At 41.3% G+C, this 14,099-nt stretch overlaps 1 protein-coding gene and 1 long non-coding RNA gene across 2 annotated transcripts in view; both read left to right on the top strand.

Annotated features, from left to right (window-relative positions):
- Positions 1-2,790, top strand: part of LOC116446186 (mucin-5B) — a 42,579-nt gene extending 39,789 nt beyond the window's left edge. Inside the window, exons 46-48 of the mRNA XM_032113540.1 lie at positions 286-325; positions 1,000-1,123; positions 1,686-2,790. Of these exons, the coding sequence (XP_031969431.1) occupies positions 286-325; positions 1,000-1,123; positions 1,686-1,860 (339 nt within the window). The 3' untranslated portion in view covers positions 1,861-2,790. The remainder of the gene's footprint in view (positions 1-285; positions 326-999; positions 1,124-1,685) is intronic.
- Positions 2,791-4,476: 1,686 nt separating this feature from the next.
- LOC116446187 overlaps positions 4,477-14,099 on the top strand; it is a 63,598-nt gene continuing 53,975 nt past the window's right edge. Inside the window, exon 1 of the long non-coding RNA XR_004241078.1 lies at positions 4,477-4,608. This is a non-coding gene — a long non-coding RNA (uncharacterized LOC116446187). The remainder of the gene's footprint in view (positions 4,609-14,099) is intronic.

The following is a 14,099-nucleotide window of genomic DNA, read 5'->3' on the forward strand; positions in this document are numbered from 1 at the left end:
GCATGTATTACAGGGCATCTTACCTGGCTTGTGAATGATATATAATCCTAAGAAAATTCACTCCCTTCCTTGCTAGATTAATTTTTTTTTGTTTGTTTTTTTGGTTTTTTGTTTTTTGTTTTTTTCCCCCCCAAGGAGCTTTATATATAATTGGTACACAAATAGGTCTGATGAGGAATTTGTGTGGATTAGAAATGAGGGACTGTAACTGAACTCTCATCATTGCTACTTTCTGCTTAGCACTACATGCATCTGAACTGACTGTTCTGGTTACTTTCAATACAGGGGACAGTTGAGGTGTCTTCAGATGGCTGTTGTAAGACATGTGAGTGCATTAAATCACTGATTCTCTGCTCCAATACTGTTTGGTCCTTCCCTGCTTGCAGCCCTGTTTCTGCATGCACTGAGAGCCTGCAGTTTCCACAGACTGAAAGACAGTTTTACAGCAGCAGAACTGTTCTGTACCTCATAGCCAAGACTAAAAATCTGCCTCATTCTTCAAAGGGAACACTAACATTTTTAAATTTCCTTTTCTGTGCTTTCAAATAACTGAAGTACTGTTAGCTTGAACTATACTCCTGATAAGAAAACTTTTAGAAAACATTCTATGTATTATTGCACCTGCAAAATTGCACAGAAACAAAGGTTTGGGTTTTTTTTTTCTGTAGCATCTACTCAGAAATCCTATATTGTTATAGAGCCACAAATGTGATTTATAGCCATTTTAGAAAAACCTAAAACCTTCATGTCTCCTTTAGGTCTTGATTCAACAGTATCTTTACCTGCTAAAACTAGTCCACAAATGGAAAAGCACATTGACCAGTGGGGAATCGTTTGGCTGAATTAATGTCTCTTTGCACTCTCATTTGTGGTTTTGGTTGTGCATTTGAACTGTGAAAAGTTTTACTAGGATGAACTATCCTTGGTTTACTAGCAAATACCTTTCAAAACATTTGTTCCCCAGTGTGAAGAAGTCTAACAGAAGTGTTCTTCTGCCAGGTATTGACCTGCCACACAAATGCAAACGCAATGTGAAGGAGCAGTACATCATCCATGACAACTGCAAGTCAGCTGCTCCTGTCCCAGTGCCCTTTTGTGAAGGGATGTGCAGTACCTACTCTGTGTAAGTAGGAAGCCTTTTTCTGTCCTCCTCTGTGCCTAGTCTTCCTGGGTTCTTGTCACCAGTGGCCTGCAGCTGTTTGTCCCCTTCCTGCTGTTTGAAAGGACCCAGTTGGGAAACTGTGTGTGCAAAAGAGCACTCATTAGGAATGGCTTCAGCCTCATAGAGTGCCTTATCTTAGTCAGGAAAATAGATCCCTTGGGAAAGACATCAGCTAAATTTATTAAACATGCTCTTAAACATGTCCTTGTATGATTTTTGAACTGCTCTGGTGTTTACTGGAGTTTTTTCCTCCTCTTTGCTCTCTGCATGAATTGCTCTTCTCTGTCTTGCTAGAATGGGCCTAATCCAAAATCCACTGAAGTTACTGGGATTTTCCCCACTGGTGTCAAAGGATCTGGCCCTGCATAGCCAATAGCATCCTGAGGAAAGGCTGTTATGAATAAGCAGAAAAATAGATAGGAAATTTTGTTCCTTAGTAGTACACGCATTTGGAGCCGCAAATATGGATCAGGTTGGGAAGACAACAGGCAGCAGACTGATATGAAAAATCTCATTTCTATAGGTATTCTTTTGAGGCCAGTGAAATGGAACACAAATGCACTTGCTGCCATGAAAAAAGAAGTCACAAAGTGAAGGTGGAACTGGTTTGCTCGGACCATAAAACAGTCCAGTTCACCTATGTGTACGTAGATGAATGTGGATGTGTGGAAACAAAATGCCCAAAAAGGATAACATGAGTATAAACTAAAGGAAACATTTCATCTCCCATTTAATCCTTCCCTAGCAAGTGAGTAGTTCAGAAAATAGCTGTGAGTAACCTTCAAATGACCATAGTAGCGCTTTTTCTTTCTGGTATTATATGCAGTTATGGAAATTAGCTAAGATTTTACTCTAAATGTTTGTAGAATAAACTGCATTTCAAAGAGGTCTTGCTCTCCTGTTTCAGTGATGCTGCTAAAGGGGCAAAGTGGCTGATGTCTTTAATCCCACACTGGTGTATAAACCAAGGTTATTACAAGACACTCTAGAGACAACTGATGCCTTTCAAAAGTCCTGCCTGAAGAAAGTGCACATTTTTAAACCATAACCACATGTATCACTTCATTTCCCTTAGAAGAGAAACAGTAATCACTTCCACAGCTGCGGTTCAGGCAAAGGCAGGACTTGGCTCAGGGCCACATTTCTGTTCTTCTCCCCAGTGGTCCTGAATCTACTTGGGCTGTGACTCTGGGTCACTGGAGGAAGTCAAGGTACTTTTTTCCCTTCTTCACAGTGAGCACTGTATCAGGGAGTGTAAAAACATGGTTCTTACATGTACTCTACAAAATTAATATATTTGTACCCTTATTGGGAGTCCTTATCTCACTGGGGTTTTTATTTGTGTTCAGTCTCACTACTGGTTACATGACTATGGTTCGTGTTACAAGTAATTGACTCCCAGCTGCCATGTCCAGTGGTATTGGTGACAGTATTTCATGTGGACACGGATCAAAATGATCCAACAATACCTTGAGAGTACACAAGGAAGGCAGAGGGTTCTGTTATTTGAGCAATTTGGTTTTTTGTGACCTGAAAGAGAACTGAAGACTGTGACTTTCTTAGTGTCCTGCAGCCTGCTGTGAAAGCTTTTTGGGAATTGTTTTGAAGGAAATGCTTTGGAACTGACCAAGTAGATATGAAATCCATTATATTTTAGCTTTCCATTTTTAAGGTGTTATAGCTCTTTAGCCCCAGGGAATCTTTGCTTCTTTTTCATAATAAATCTTTTCAGCAGATGTCAGGTTACTTTGATATGTACTGTTTCATTATGGTGTTACTGATCTTAAAATTGTGGGGATCCTTGACTTTGATTGTAAGTTATAGGAACCTCCACATAATTCAGTTAACTGTCAGTGCAATGTAGCTCCCTTGGAAGGCACAATTGCTTCACTGAGGCTCACGTATAAATTTCACATTAGTCCAGAAAACTGTTTTTATTGATACAAATCAAGTGCACAAATGCTTTTCCAATGCAAGAACAGTGCACAAAAAAAAAGCACATTCCTTTCTTTCCTCCTTGTGTTTTCCTGAGGGGGAAGAGGTCATTGTTGAGTGCTTTTGTCATCAGAATAGTAAGCAGACTCTGTAAGCAGTCATATACACACTCATGCAAATCAACCTGCCAACCAACCCTGCAAATCAATAACTGTCAGCAAGATGACTTAGCAGGAACAGGATCAGAAACCTTTTGCATCTGTGCATTATCTTCAGGTGGGAGAAGGAAATAAACTATGATCTAATCATACCAGCTGTCTTGAGATTTCTATTCTTCTGTCTCTTATAGCAATGATGAGACTTTATACAGAAGCTGAGAATGGCATTGATTTAAAAGCATGCTTTCTTGCTCATTTTTGGCATGCATTTTGCTTTTCAGGCAAGTGAAATGCTCGAACCAAAGGCATATATCCATCTCCAGGCTGCTTTTGATCATGTGAAATCTCACATGCTCCTTCTTCGTTCTCAGTTACACCTGGCACTCCATTTACTCAGTCCAGCATCTAACTGGCCTATGTGATACTAAAGAGCCCTGATGGCTAGGTTTTAAAGGGAACTCCTTGGTCCTCTGTTTCCAGGTGTGGAGTTTTACTTAGCTGCCAGTAAGGTAAAGCCTATTTAATGAGAACTTCAGCTTCTTCAGCTAAAAGACAGTCAGAAAATATTAGAGAATCACAGAATATGCTGAGTTGGAAGGGACCCACAAGGATCATGGAATCCAGCTCCTGGCCATGTACAGGACATCCCCAGGAGTCACACCATGTGTCTGAGAGCATTGTCCAAACACTTCTAGAACTCTGTCAGGTTTGGTGCTGTGACCACTTCCCTGGGGAGCCTGTTCCAGTGCCCAGCCACCCTCTGGGTGAAGAGCCTTTTTCTAATATCCAACCTTAACTTCCCCTGACATAACTTCAGGCCATTCCCTTGGGTTCTGCCACTGGTCAGAGAAGAGATCAGTGTCTGTCCCTCCTCTTCCCCTCACGAGGAAGCTGTAACTGCAAGGAGGCCTCCCCTCAGTCTCCTCCAGGCTGAACAGACCAAGTGCCCTCAGCCCCTGCTCATACAGCTTCCTCTCAAGGCCTTTCACCATCTTTCTTGTCCTCCTTTGAACCCTCTTGTCCCGTTCCACTGTGGGGAACTGCGAGGAGTTCTTTTAAAAATACATGATCAGGAACGAAATTAAGTCAAGTGAGAGACAAACACTGTATGTGAGAACGGTTTATTGGTAATGAAAAAACAAAATAAAAAGGAGTTACCCTACTAAAGAGGGCTAGAAAAGACAAAGCAAGACTTAGGAAAATGGGAAAGGATGGGGGGGGGGAGGGAGACAGAGAGGAGAAGGGAGCGTTACCACGGGAGGTCAGGGAGTGCCGCTGACGTTCGCGAGGCGGGGGCTGTGCGCGCTGCCTGCCTGGGGACGGCTCCCGCGGCGACGGGCGGCCGGACACGAGGTGAGGAGGCGCTCGGGCACGAGGTCCGCACACCGGGACAGGGTCGCGCTGAGGATGGCAGAGGTGGGCTGGCTCGGAGGCGGACAGGGTTAGACGCAAGTGGCTCAGGCAAGGACGCAGAGACGAACCAGGCAGGGCGTCGGTCAGGGGTACAGGGAGACAGGACAGACACGAGGGCGAGCAAGAGCCAGCGAGGGCAGGAGAGCCAAAAGGCAGGCTGGGACCAGGGCAAAAAGCAAACCTCAGCAGGATGGAGCCAAAGCAGTAGTACGGTGTCAAAAAAGCCCCAGGCTAAAAGCCCACACTCAAAAAGCAAGTTCGAAAAATCGCCGAGTCAAAAAAATAGAAGGCCCAAAAGCCCCGAAATCCCCCGGAGCGTGTGACGCAGTTACTTTTTATGCCCCCGCGGACCCTCCCAACGTCCGCCTGCTCACAAGAGACCATTGGCCCAGCCCAACCTTCCATGGCAGCCCGTTGGCGGAGGCCTTTCGCCCTCTGACTGGAGAAGCCTCGCTGGAGGGTGCGGTGGCTCTGGTGTTCCCGTACTGACTGACTGTCCCATGTGAGACATGGGCTGGTTGCCCGGCAAAGTTCCCCCGGAGACAAGGCTTTCCTCCTAGCTGCCTCCTGGACATCGCATATGTGCAACTCATCCCCCAGATGTCTCTGATAATCAGTGTTGAGACAAATAAGTAAATTGGCTCCTCACACCTCTCTAATAGCTTAATACCTTTCTTATATTGTGGTGACCAGAACTACACACAATACTCAAGTCAATGGCTCAAACATCTCCCCACCCACCACAACACCAAAAATCAGCCTGGAGGCTGCTTGATCAAGCCGCTGACACGCTGGCCCTCCTTGCTCAGTGCCTGTGCCTCTGCATGCAGCAGAAGCACTGCTGCTTACACAGAGCAAACTGGACTGCGGCTAAAGTCTATGTGTCCTTCTTTAGGCTGTTGCCACAAGCTCCCTACAAGAATGGGCAAAGCTAAACACAGGTGACCTTGCCTGTGAGAGCTTGATTTGGCCATGATACTGCTGCTGTTGCTGTGTGCCTGCTTCTCACGTATGCAGGGTGAAGCCTTCCTCTGTAGCCCAAGGCCATCTCTTCCAGTTACTGACTGGTCTCTGCAAGTCAAACATTTCCCTGGCGTAACTCAAGAAAAATCAGTGGCGTGACTCCAAGTACTGTTTCTTCCTTTTGCATGAATTCTTTACACCAGCATAAACTTCAGTAGGGTAACCCCAGGAGAACCAGTGCTCAGCTGAGCCAGTTGGGCCAGGGCTCAGCTGGTTTCAGCCTGTAGCTGTTCTTTCCTTATCATGTGAGGATGGTACTCCCAACTTGCTGAACAGTTCTGAGCCAACACACCAGGAAGTACTATCACATATTGCTAAAATAAATATTTGTCAGAGATACTGCCTCATGTCAGGTGAACAAGTCCTAAGACACTATCATTTTACTGGTGTTCCCTGAGTCTGGGTTACCCTTATAAGATGAACGCTGACTTGCCTGTTGGTTTGAGGCCTGAAAAGACCAGTTCACAACACTACTTTGATACAGTCTAGCTAAATTTTTTTTTTTTTTTTTTTTGCTTTTGTTATCAGTTATTAGCATTTGCAAGGAGGAGAAGAAAATTCAGGTTGTACTCTGAATTTTTATTTGGGAAGAGGTGCTATTCTTTGACCTAGTTCTCCACTGAGCAATCCTCTGGCTGTGGAATCTGAACTGTAGTGTTATCTATGGTGTGCTTTATCAATATCAATCTATTCTGATATCTGGAATCTCGAGCTGAGAACAAAGACTGTGAACTGTAAATGCCCTCTGATACAGCAGGGGTTGTTTAAAAGAATGCTGCACCTACTTTGTTTCAGTGTACTGGCTTAACAATTGGAAAGTTGCAAGGTAGACGTGAAAAAAAAATTGTCTAAATATCACTCAGGAAAGTTATCTGATTAGTAATGAACCAGAAAAGAAAAGAATCAGGCAAATTCGATGGATCATCTTTTAGGTACAGGGGGAGAATATGGATTGAGTGGTCTGAAAGCTGTGCCTGATGCTTCTACAGATTCATATATTCAAAGACATGTTCTTGGCCTTGTTTATATTTCCCTCCTGATCTAAGATAAGGACAAAGTAGGACTTTTGTTTCTTTTATATGATTGTTTCTTTTATATGATTGTAACATTTAAGTTCATAAAGCCTTCCTGCAGTGATATACAACATGGTATTTGCTACCTATCTGGCATCCCAAACATCCTTTAGGAGAAAGAACTGTGACAATTTTCCAGAGACACCAAGACAAAGGTATCAGTTGTGAAAATCTTTCTTGTTTTTACACTTCAAAGGATTTGATTATTCAGTATCTTTAGGGCAACAATAGAGTCTCAGTTTACCTTGTACAAGGCCATTCTCACATCCATTTAATCCTTTGACAATCGAAATGCCTCTCTCAGGAAAGCAACATGATTGGAGGCCTGCCTGGGTAATTGGCTTTCTGTCAGGAGTAGGCCAGAGTCTGATTATGAAGCCACAATAACGTTGAAATTTCCTAAGCTCTTTTGTCTAAAAAATGTGAAGGCCCAATTTCCATCAGTAGTCTGTAAAGCAGTTTAATTGATACTCCCTGCCTTTAATTTCATGATGGTTTTAAATTTCAAATGCAGTCTGTCCAGTGGCTTCCTGTAACCGTGGATTGACACTTCAGGTCACAGATATCCCTGTTTCACTCGAGCTTGATTTCTGCAAAGGCCTGTTTTTAAACTATCCTTCTTGTTGGAAAGAAAATTATTTAACTACAGATTCTCCAGAGCATCCAGTCCAGAAACCAAGAAAGACTGAGTAGGCAGCTTCATCTCATTTATCTAAAAAAGTCTGTATAAATCAGGACTTGAAGCACTGTACTCTTGCTGTGTCGTTACTGAAAGCTGCTATGCATCTTACCTCAGCCCAGCCCTCCTCTGGAAGTCTCCCTACCTCTCCTTCTTTTGACTTCCTAGTCTGAGGTAAGTACAGCCCTACCTCATCTAAATCCTTTAAGCAATGTAAGGATTTGATTCCAAATGCCAATGTTATATATTCCTAACAGGAAGAACCAGCTATTTACTGCAAATTCTGCCAACCCTATATCCTACTTTGAACATCTCAACCACCAGTACCTCCAGTGAAAAACTCTTTCACCCTGATTTTTGCTAAGACTAATGCTGAGAACAGTTCCATAGCTTATAATAGCTTCTTTGTAAAGGGCTTAATCTCACTTGCTTTTAACATTTATCATCATATTCTGAATTTTCCCTTTGCTCTTTTTTTTGTGTTTTAAATGTAGTCCTTAGTAACTGGTCTCATTCTCAACTCTGACACTGAATGAGTGATATTTTGACCTACATTAATGTCCCTTAGCATGACTCCAGCAAATCAAAGGGAGCTTAAAATTGGGCTAAATTAGCAGTGAATTTGGTGTCATTCCTACGTGTTTTTTAAGTTAAATTCAGCTTCAGTGTATGAAGGTCTCTGAAGACGTGCCTAAACCCTTTCGTGTTCCAGCTCTGAAATGATTTGTTTCATGTCACCACCTCTTCCTACACCACTTTTCAAAGAGAATCTTGAGGCAAGTCCATTTCCACTCCTTTACAGCATCTTGACTTCAGTTCTTTACATATCTGGACATTGTTCTGTATTGACTGATCTATTTCCTGTAATGCCGTAAAAACAATCTGACCTGCAGTGAGCATTGTTCTATAAACAAAAGGCTACTAAAGTGCACTGTAACCATACCAGCTGCTACTTTACGGCCTGGAATTAGCCTTTCCCCAAGGGCTGTTTCTCTCAAGGACCAGTGCACAAACTTTAACATCCCCAAGCACCCCAGTTTAGTTCTAGCATGCCTACTTAAACTTTCTGTTTGCTCTTGATGATGCTTTCTGCTTTTTCAGACTTCAGGTTAGGTATGGAAATGATTTCCTGGGTATGTGATATATGCTGTAAATTCCTCTTTCTTCGGTGTTGATCCAGGAAAACTTTAAGGGAGTGCTATAATTCATCACACTATTCCTAAATAAGTAGTTTGGAAAATCCTTTGAAGAATTTTTATAGCCTGCAATTCTGGTCTGTATGGAGAAGTTCTTGTCTGGAGTCTGTTTACTGAGAACCAGGATAGCTCTTGTAGCTCCTGTGGATGTTTTTTCTTCTCCATCACCAAAGAATCGGACTGGACATCTTCCTAGAGACACCTGTGCCTTTCCAGGAGCAAATAGTTGTTTAGGTGACATTTTTGTGTCCTATGTTGTGCTGTTGATAGTAAATCATAATAATTACCCTTATAGCCATTATAAAAGGAAAATCCGTTTCAAACACATTCTCATCCTACATCTACACTTTCCTAATGGAATAATTATTCAATTACTGGTCATGCGAAGATTCTGCCAGAAGGAGAAGCTATGCCTATTAGTTCACCTTTCCCTCAAGCTCAATGACTTGAAAAAATCTGAAAAATAAACCCCAATGAAGTTGAAAAAAGCAAACAAAGGTTTCCCAGCAGTCTCATATTTTGCTTGCAGAGCAATGCTCACTAGTGTGCTCAACTCTCCTGACATGTTTTTATTAATAACTAGTGAATTAAGCTGCTTGCTTTTGATGTTGATTTTTCCCTGCAGAATATGACTCAGTGAAAGGAGCTTCTTTGCACCATGGGCACCACTCTGTTCTGGGGCTACCTGACTGATATTTGTTGTGGGATGGCATAGCACTTCTGATAACAAAATTGTCTGTTCTATAAAAATGAGTTGTTATTTTATCTGATGAACAGTTCTACAACGTTGTGTAATATCATCCTTGCTGGTGGATACTGAAGGATTCCGTAATACAGTTCTATTTCAATGCTACTTTATCACTTTGAATTCCCTAGTTTCTAATAGCTTTGGGCCTGATTCTCTTCTACCTTCTATTTTATAAATATGTGATAATTCAGGAATCTTTTTTTTTTTTTACCACAGCTTTTTATTGCAACTTTAAAACTGAACTACATTTTTTGTTTTTATTTCCCTCGTAAAGTGGGCTGCCTTGCCTGAGAAAGATTCTTCCAACAAAATAAAAAATAACAAAGTTTTTCATTATCATCAGCAAAGATGAATTACTCTGTACATGGAGCTTGTAAAACGCTGCAGGCTCCAACTATTTGAACAAAATAGTCTGTTAATAATGCATGCAAGGGATTATTAGTAATTAAGAACTGTTTCTCCTTGTTCCCGCAGTCAAAACAAGGGAGCAAACATTGAAACATGTAATCTTTGTTGCTAATGAATTCTGACTGGACCAGCAGGTCCTGCTTCATGTGCACAACTTTCTTTGAAAGAAAACTAAATTAGTTTTGTATCCCATCTGCACTACAGCTCGAGCCCTGAGATGGGTCAGTACTGTCCTTTAGAGTGGAATATATGCTTACACCAGCAGAATCTAAAAGTGAGAAAAGCCTTTGCTTTCTCTGAAAATCCCATCCTGTCATTTGATACAAGAAAATGTTGAAAGTGGTGTTATGATGTGACAGAAACGTGGTGTGACAGGATCCCTAGGCAGCCAGTTCACTGAAGTGGAATGTTTTTAAAGAAGAAAGGGCTCTCCCTTGCAAAAAAAAAAAAAAAAAAAAGCAATAAAAAAACCCACCAGAAATCTTCCAACTGGATTTTACTAGAGTGCAGAATAATAATCTGCAGCAGGATGACCCTGAGAGGGAGTGCAGAGCTCTGGGGCAAATCTGATTTTAAAAGGTTTGATTAAATAGGTCTCCTGTCAGCTGTGTTACGAAGAGTAGGTGCTTTCCCCCAGTCCAGCCCCTGCCAGCACCTCTGCATTGCCAGGTCTCTTCAGGGTCCCTGGGAAGGCTCCTTCTCTCTCTCACCTCTCGGATCTGGCTTTGAGTCTGCCCTCAGATGCAGGGAAGCCCTGCTCCTTCTCTCCCAGTCTACACTCCTGTTGCAAGCTCAGCTCCTGTCTCTCATACCCTCTCCGTACACATTTGCCCTCCCACATCTTCCCCCAGATAAATCTGTGCATTCACTCTCAGGAAAGGAGCCATCTCCCCTTCCTTGAGAGGGATTACTTCAGGCTGCAACAAGTACTGGGCAATTCCTGGTATCTGTGAAAACTGTGTGGTTAATTAATGGTGAGTTATCCCTGCAGAGAAGGACTCAATGATACTGGAGGATGTAAACTTGGAAGTGAGGTGGCAATGTGCCCTTGCAGCCCAGCCAGCCGACTGCATCCTGGGCTGCATCAAAAGAGGTGTGACCAGCAGGCTGAGGGAGGTGATTCTCCCCCACTACTCCATCCACTCTGGTGAGAGCCCACCTGGAGTGCTGCATCCTGCTTTGGAGTCCCCAGCACAAGAAAGACACAGACCTGTTAGTTCCAGAGGGCTGGAGCACCTCTCCTATGAAGAGAGGCTGACAGGTGAGTTTGTTTGGTCTGGAGAAGAGAAGGCTCCAGGGAGACCTTACGGCAACCTTTCAGTATATAAAGGAGGCTGATAAGAAAGATATAGAAAGAGTTTTTACCAGGGACTGTAGTGACATGATAAGGGACAACAGTTTTAAATTGAAAGAGATTAGGTTTAAATTGGAGATAAAGAATATATATATTTTTAATAGCAGTGGTGAGACATCAAAACAAGTTACCTGAGGAAGTTGTGGATGCCCCATCACCAGCAGTGTTCAAAGTCAGGTTAGACAGCACTTTGTGCCACCTGGTGTAGTGAAAGATGCCCTTACAGGGGAATTGGACAAGATCATCTTTGAAGGTCCCTTCCAACCCAAGCCACTCTATGAATGTATGATTCTACGTGTTTTTCTCCTCTCCAGAGACACACTCTTTGCCAGAACATGCAACAAACAGCAGTTATTTTCACCAAACTGAAAATCTGTAATAGTTTCTTTGGGTTTTTGTTTGTTTGTTTTTTAATAAATGCAAACACCAGTGAAAAACATGGCAGTGTTCTGCGCCCCTTTTAGGCTGAGGAAGCTACTCCATACCTCCTGCCACCACCAAAAATCCTCCTTGCTTGTTTTCTGGGCTTGTGGCTCTAACCTGCCAGGACACACCAACTCGCTTTCTAGTTGTTTACCTTGCAGCTGGTCTCAACCTTTTTGCAGAGCCATACCCTGGGCTTTTGTGCCACAAAATATTAGCAAAGTAACTGCAAGTTATAGTAATTTCTGCTGTTATAAATTCTTGTGCATAATTACATCACTGGAACAGAAACCATTTTGCAAGTCTGTCTTTCTCATTCAGTGATGTTGTTACTCCAGGGCCCGCTACAAACACTGAGCATGGCATCTTTTTTTTCTTTTTTTTTTCTTACATAAATCCTGGATTTCTTTGAGCATAGGTTTGCAATACTGTGTCAGAAAGTAACCTTGGTCTGAAATTTTTGCAATATTTTAAAATATGACAAATTGGCAAGGTGAAAAAACCCGTAAAATGATTTTTCAAAAACTCTTTAACTTAGATTGCTATGATGCTGTATTCAAAATATTTTTTGTGCTCTGGCTTTTGATAAATACCAAGAATATTGTAAGCATTCCAGAAATGAAACTTTATAAAGTGCCAGTTCATTCACTCTGGTAGGTCTTAATCTTTCCTTTGCAATATCTAAAGATCAGAATTAAAACAATGAAGCTATTAACAGAGCAAATTAAAAGTCAAAAGTCTATTTTACACCTAAAAGTACTGAGATGTTTTCTCATGTTTTGATAGAATATTAGACTAAACTGCATCCACAAAGATTACATTTTAAGAAAAAAGCACCACAGTTTGACCATATGTCAATCCTAGGTTAACATTTTCCTGATTTACTGGAAATTATTTTTGGATTCAAGGGAAACATGGTAAAAATTCTTTTTAAAGCCAGTTCTGAAGATAACGTGATGGTCTTCCATTTCATTAAATATCAGAATATTTAGCATTATAAGACTTTTATTTATAATCACTATGGATACACTTAACAATTCTGAAATGGTCTTTTATTTCTGTAGATAGAATTTATGATTTCCTAAATGTATTTTGATAATCATTTCCCCCTGTCTGCTTGCACCAGTCTATTACCCTCACATTGATATGATATTCTGTCAATACATTTACAGCATCAGTTATTGAACATCTTATTGTGGATAGCTTTACATCAGTTTTAGCATAACATATATATATAGTGAGAAAGTATCACTCATCAAGCACTGCTGATTGTTACCCTTTAAGTCAATTTGAAACAATCCTGTGTTGTTGTTGCAGGTGTTACTGCTTTTACTTAAGCCAATATAAGGCAGAACAAAATTCACTGAAGTCAGCAGAACTCTAGTGAGACAATAAAGAAATGGAGGGAAGAGAGAGTTATTCTTCTGTTTACAGTAAAGCTTTAGATTTATTAGTACAACATTCGTTTGATTGTATACTGATCCTGTTATTTCATGTGGTTTGTATTATAGTGCTCCTAATCCCTACTTAAAACCATAGTCCTTCTGTAATGTGCCTGTAAAAATGAATGTTTATAGAGAACCAAATAGATCTGTTGCTGACAGCTTTCACAGATGGAAGGTAAGCGGTCCATTTGCATATTTTTATGCACGTATCGTCTATATCCAGAAAGTCAATACAAGAATGGTAGAACAATCAACAGGTTTTACAGAACCATTTGCTTTGTATTCCTTAATGTGAAATAAGGCATATTTTTTAAGCCATCAAATGTATAAGGCCCTGTAACATTTTTTCTTAGGAAATGGCAAAGGCAAAAAACCTATTTGGTTTAAGCTAGAGGTCAATAAATTTATGAGAGATTACCTGATATGATTGTTTCTGGATATCAGAAAGGAATCTGGTGATCTCAGAACTCTTTTCCACTTGGAGAGTCATACTAAATTTCATATGTAAACCAGATGCATGAATTTTAGTGGCATGAGTCAAGAGGCCACCTTGATACTTTCAGTGCACATTGAAGTCCATATTGCCTGTTTGAACAACATGTTCCTGACCGTTGGTGTATTTCTGTCCAGAGAGCCAAATTAAACTTCGTCCTCTTGCTTTCAGTACATGATTTGACATAAATCACAACTGCAGTGGCATGTTCAGGACCTTAGCCAGACTGAGCACTTAACATAGTTTCTGTCCTCAACTAGTGTTCCTTACTCAGCTCCCACACTGTCTTTTTAGCACTAGCTTTATAATTTCTATTATAATTACAGTAATGTTGCTGAATGTCCCCTTTTTGTATCTGTGACTCCTTCTTCATCACGAATGTGCCAATCTCAAAGCTTGAAGTTAAATCAAACTGGCTTTTATTGCTATGCCTGGCAGGGAGCTGTGGAGGCTTGTAAGACTGACTGTTTCATGAATCACATGGTTGAAATTCACTGTCACAAATTCAGACTCTCTTTGGTGTTCATACTGCAGAAAAGTTGACTGCACTTCCTTTGTCCTATCTCAGTCACATTTTCTCCTCAGGATT

This window comes from Corvus moneduloides, chromosome 6 (assembly GCF_009650955.1).
Source record: "Corvus moneduloides isolate bCorMon1 chromosome 6, bCorMon1.pri, whole genome shotgun sequence".
Lineage (NCBI taxonomy): Eukaryota > Metazoa > Chordata > Aves > Passeriformes > Corvidae > Corvus > Corvus moneduloides.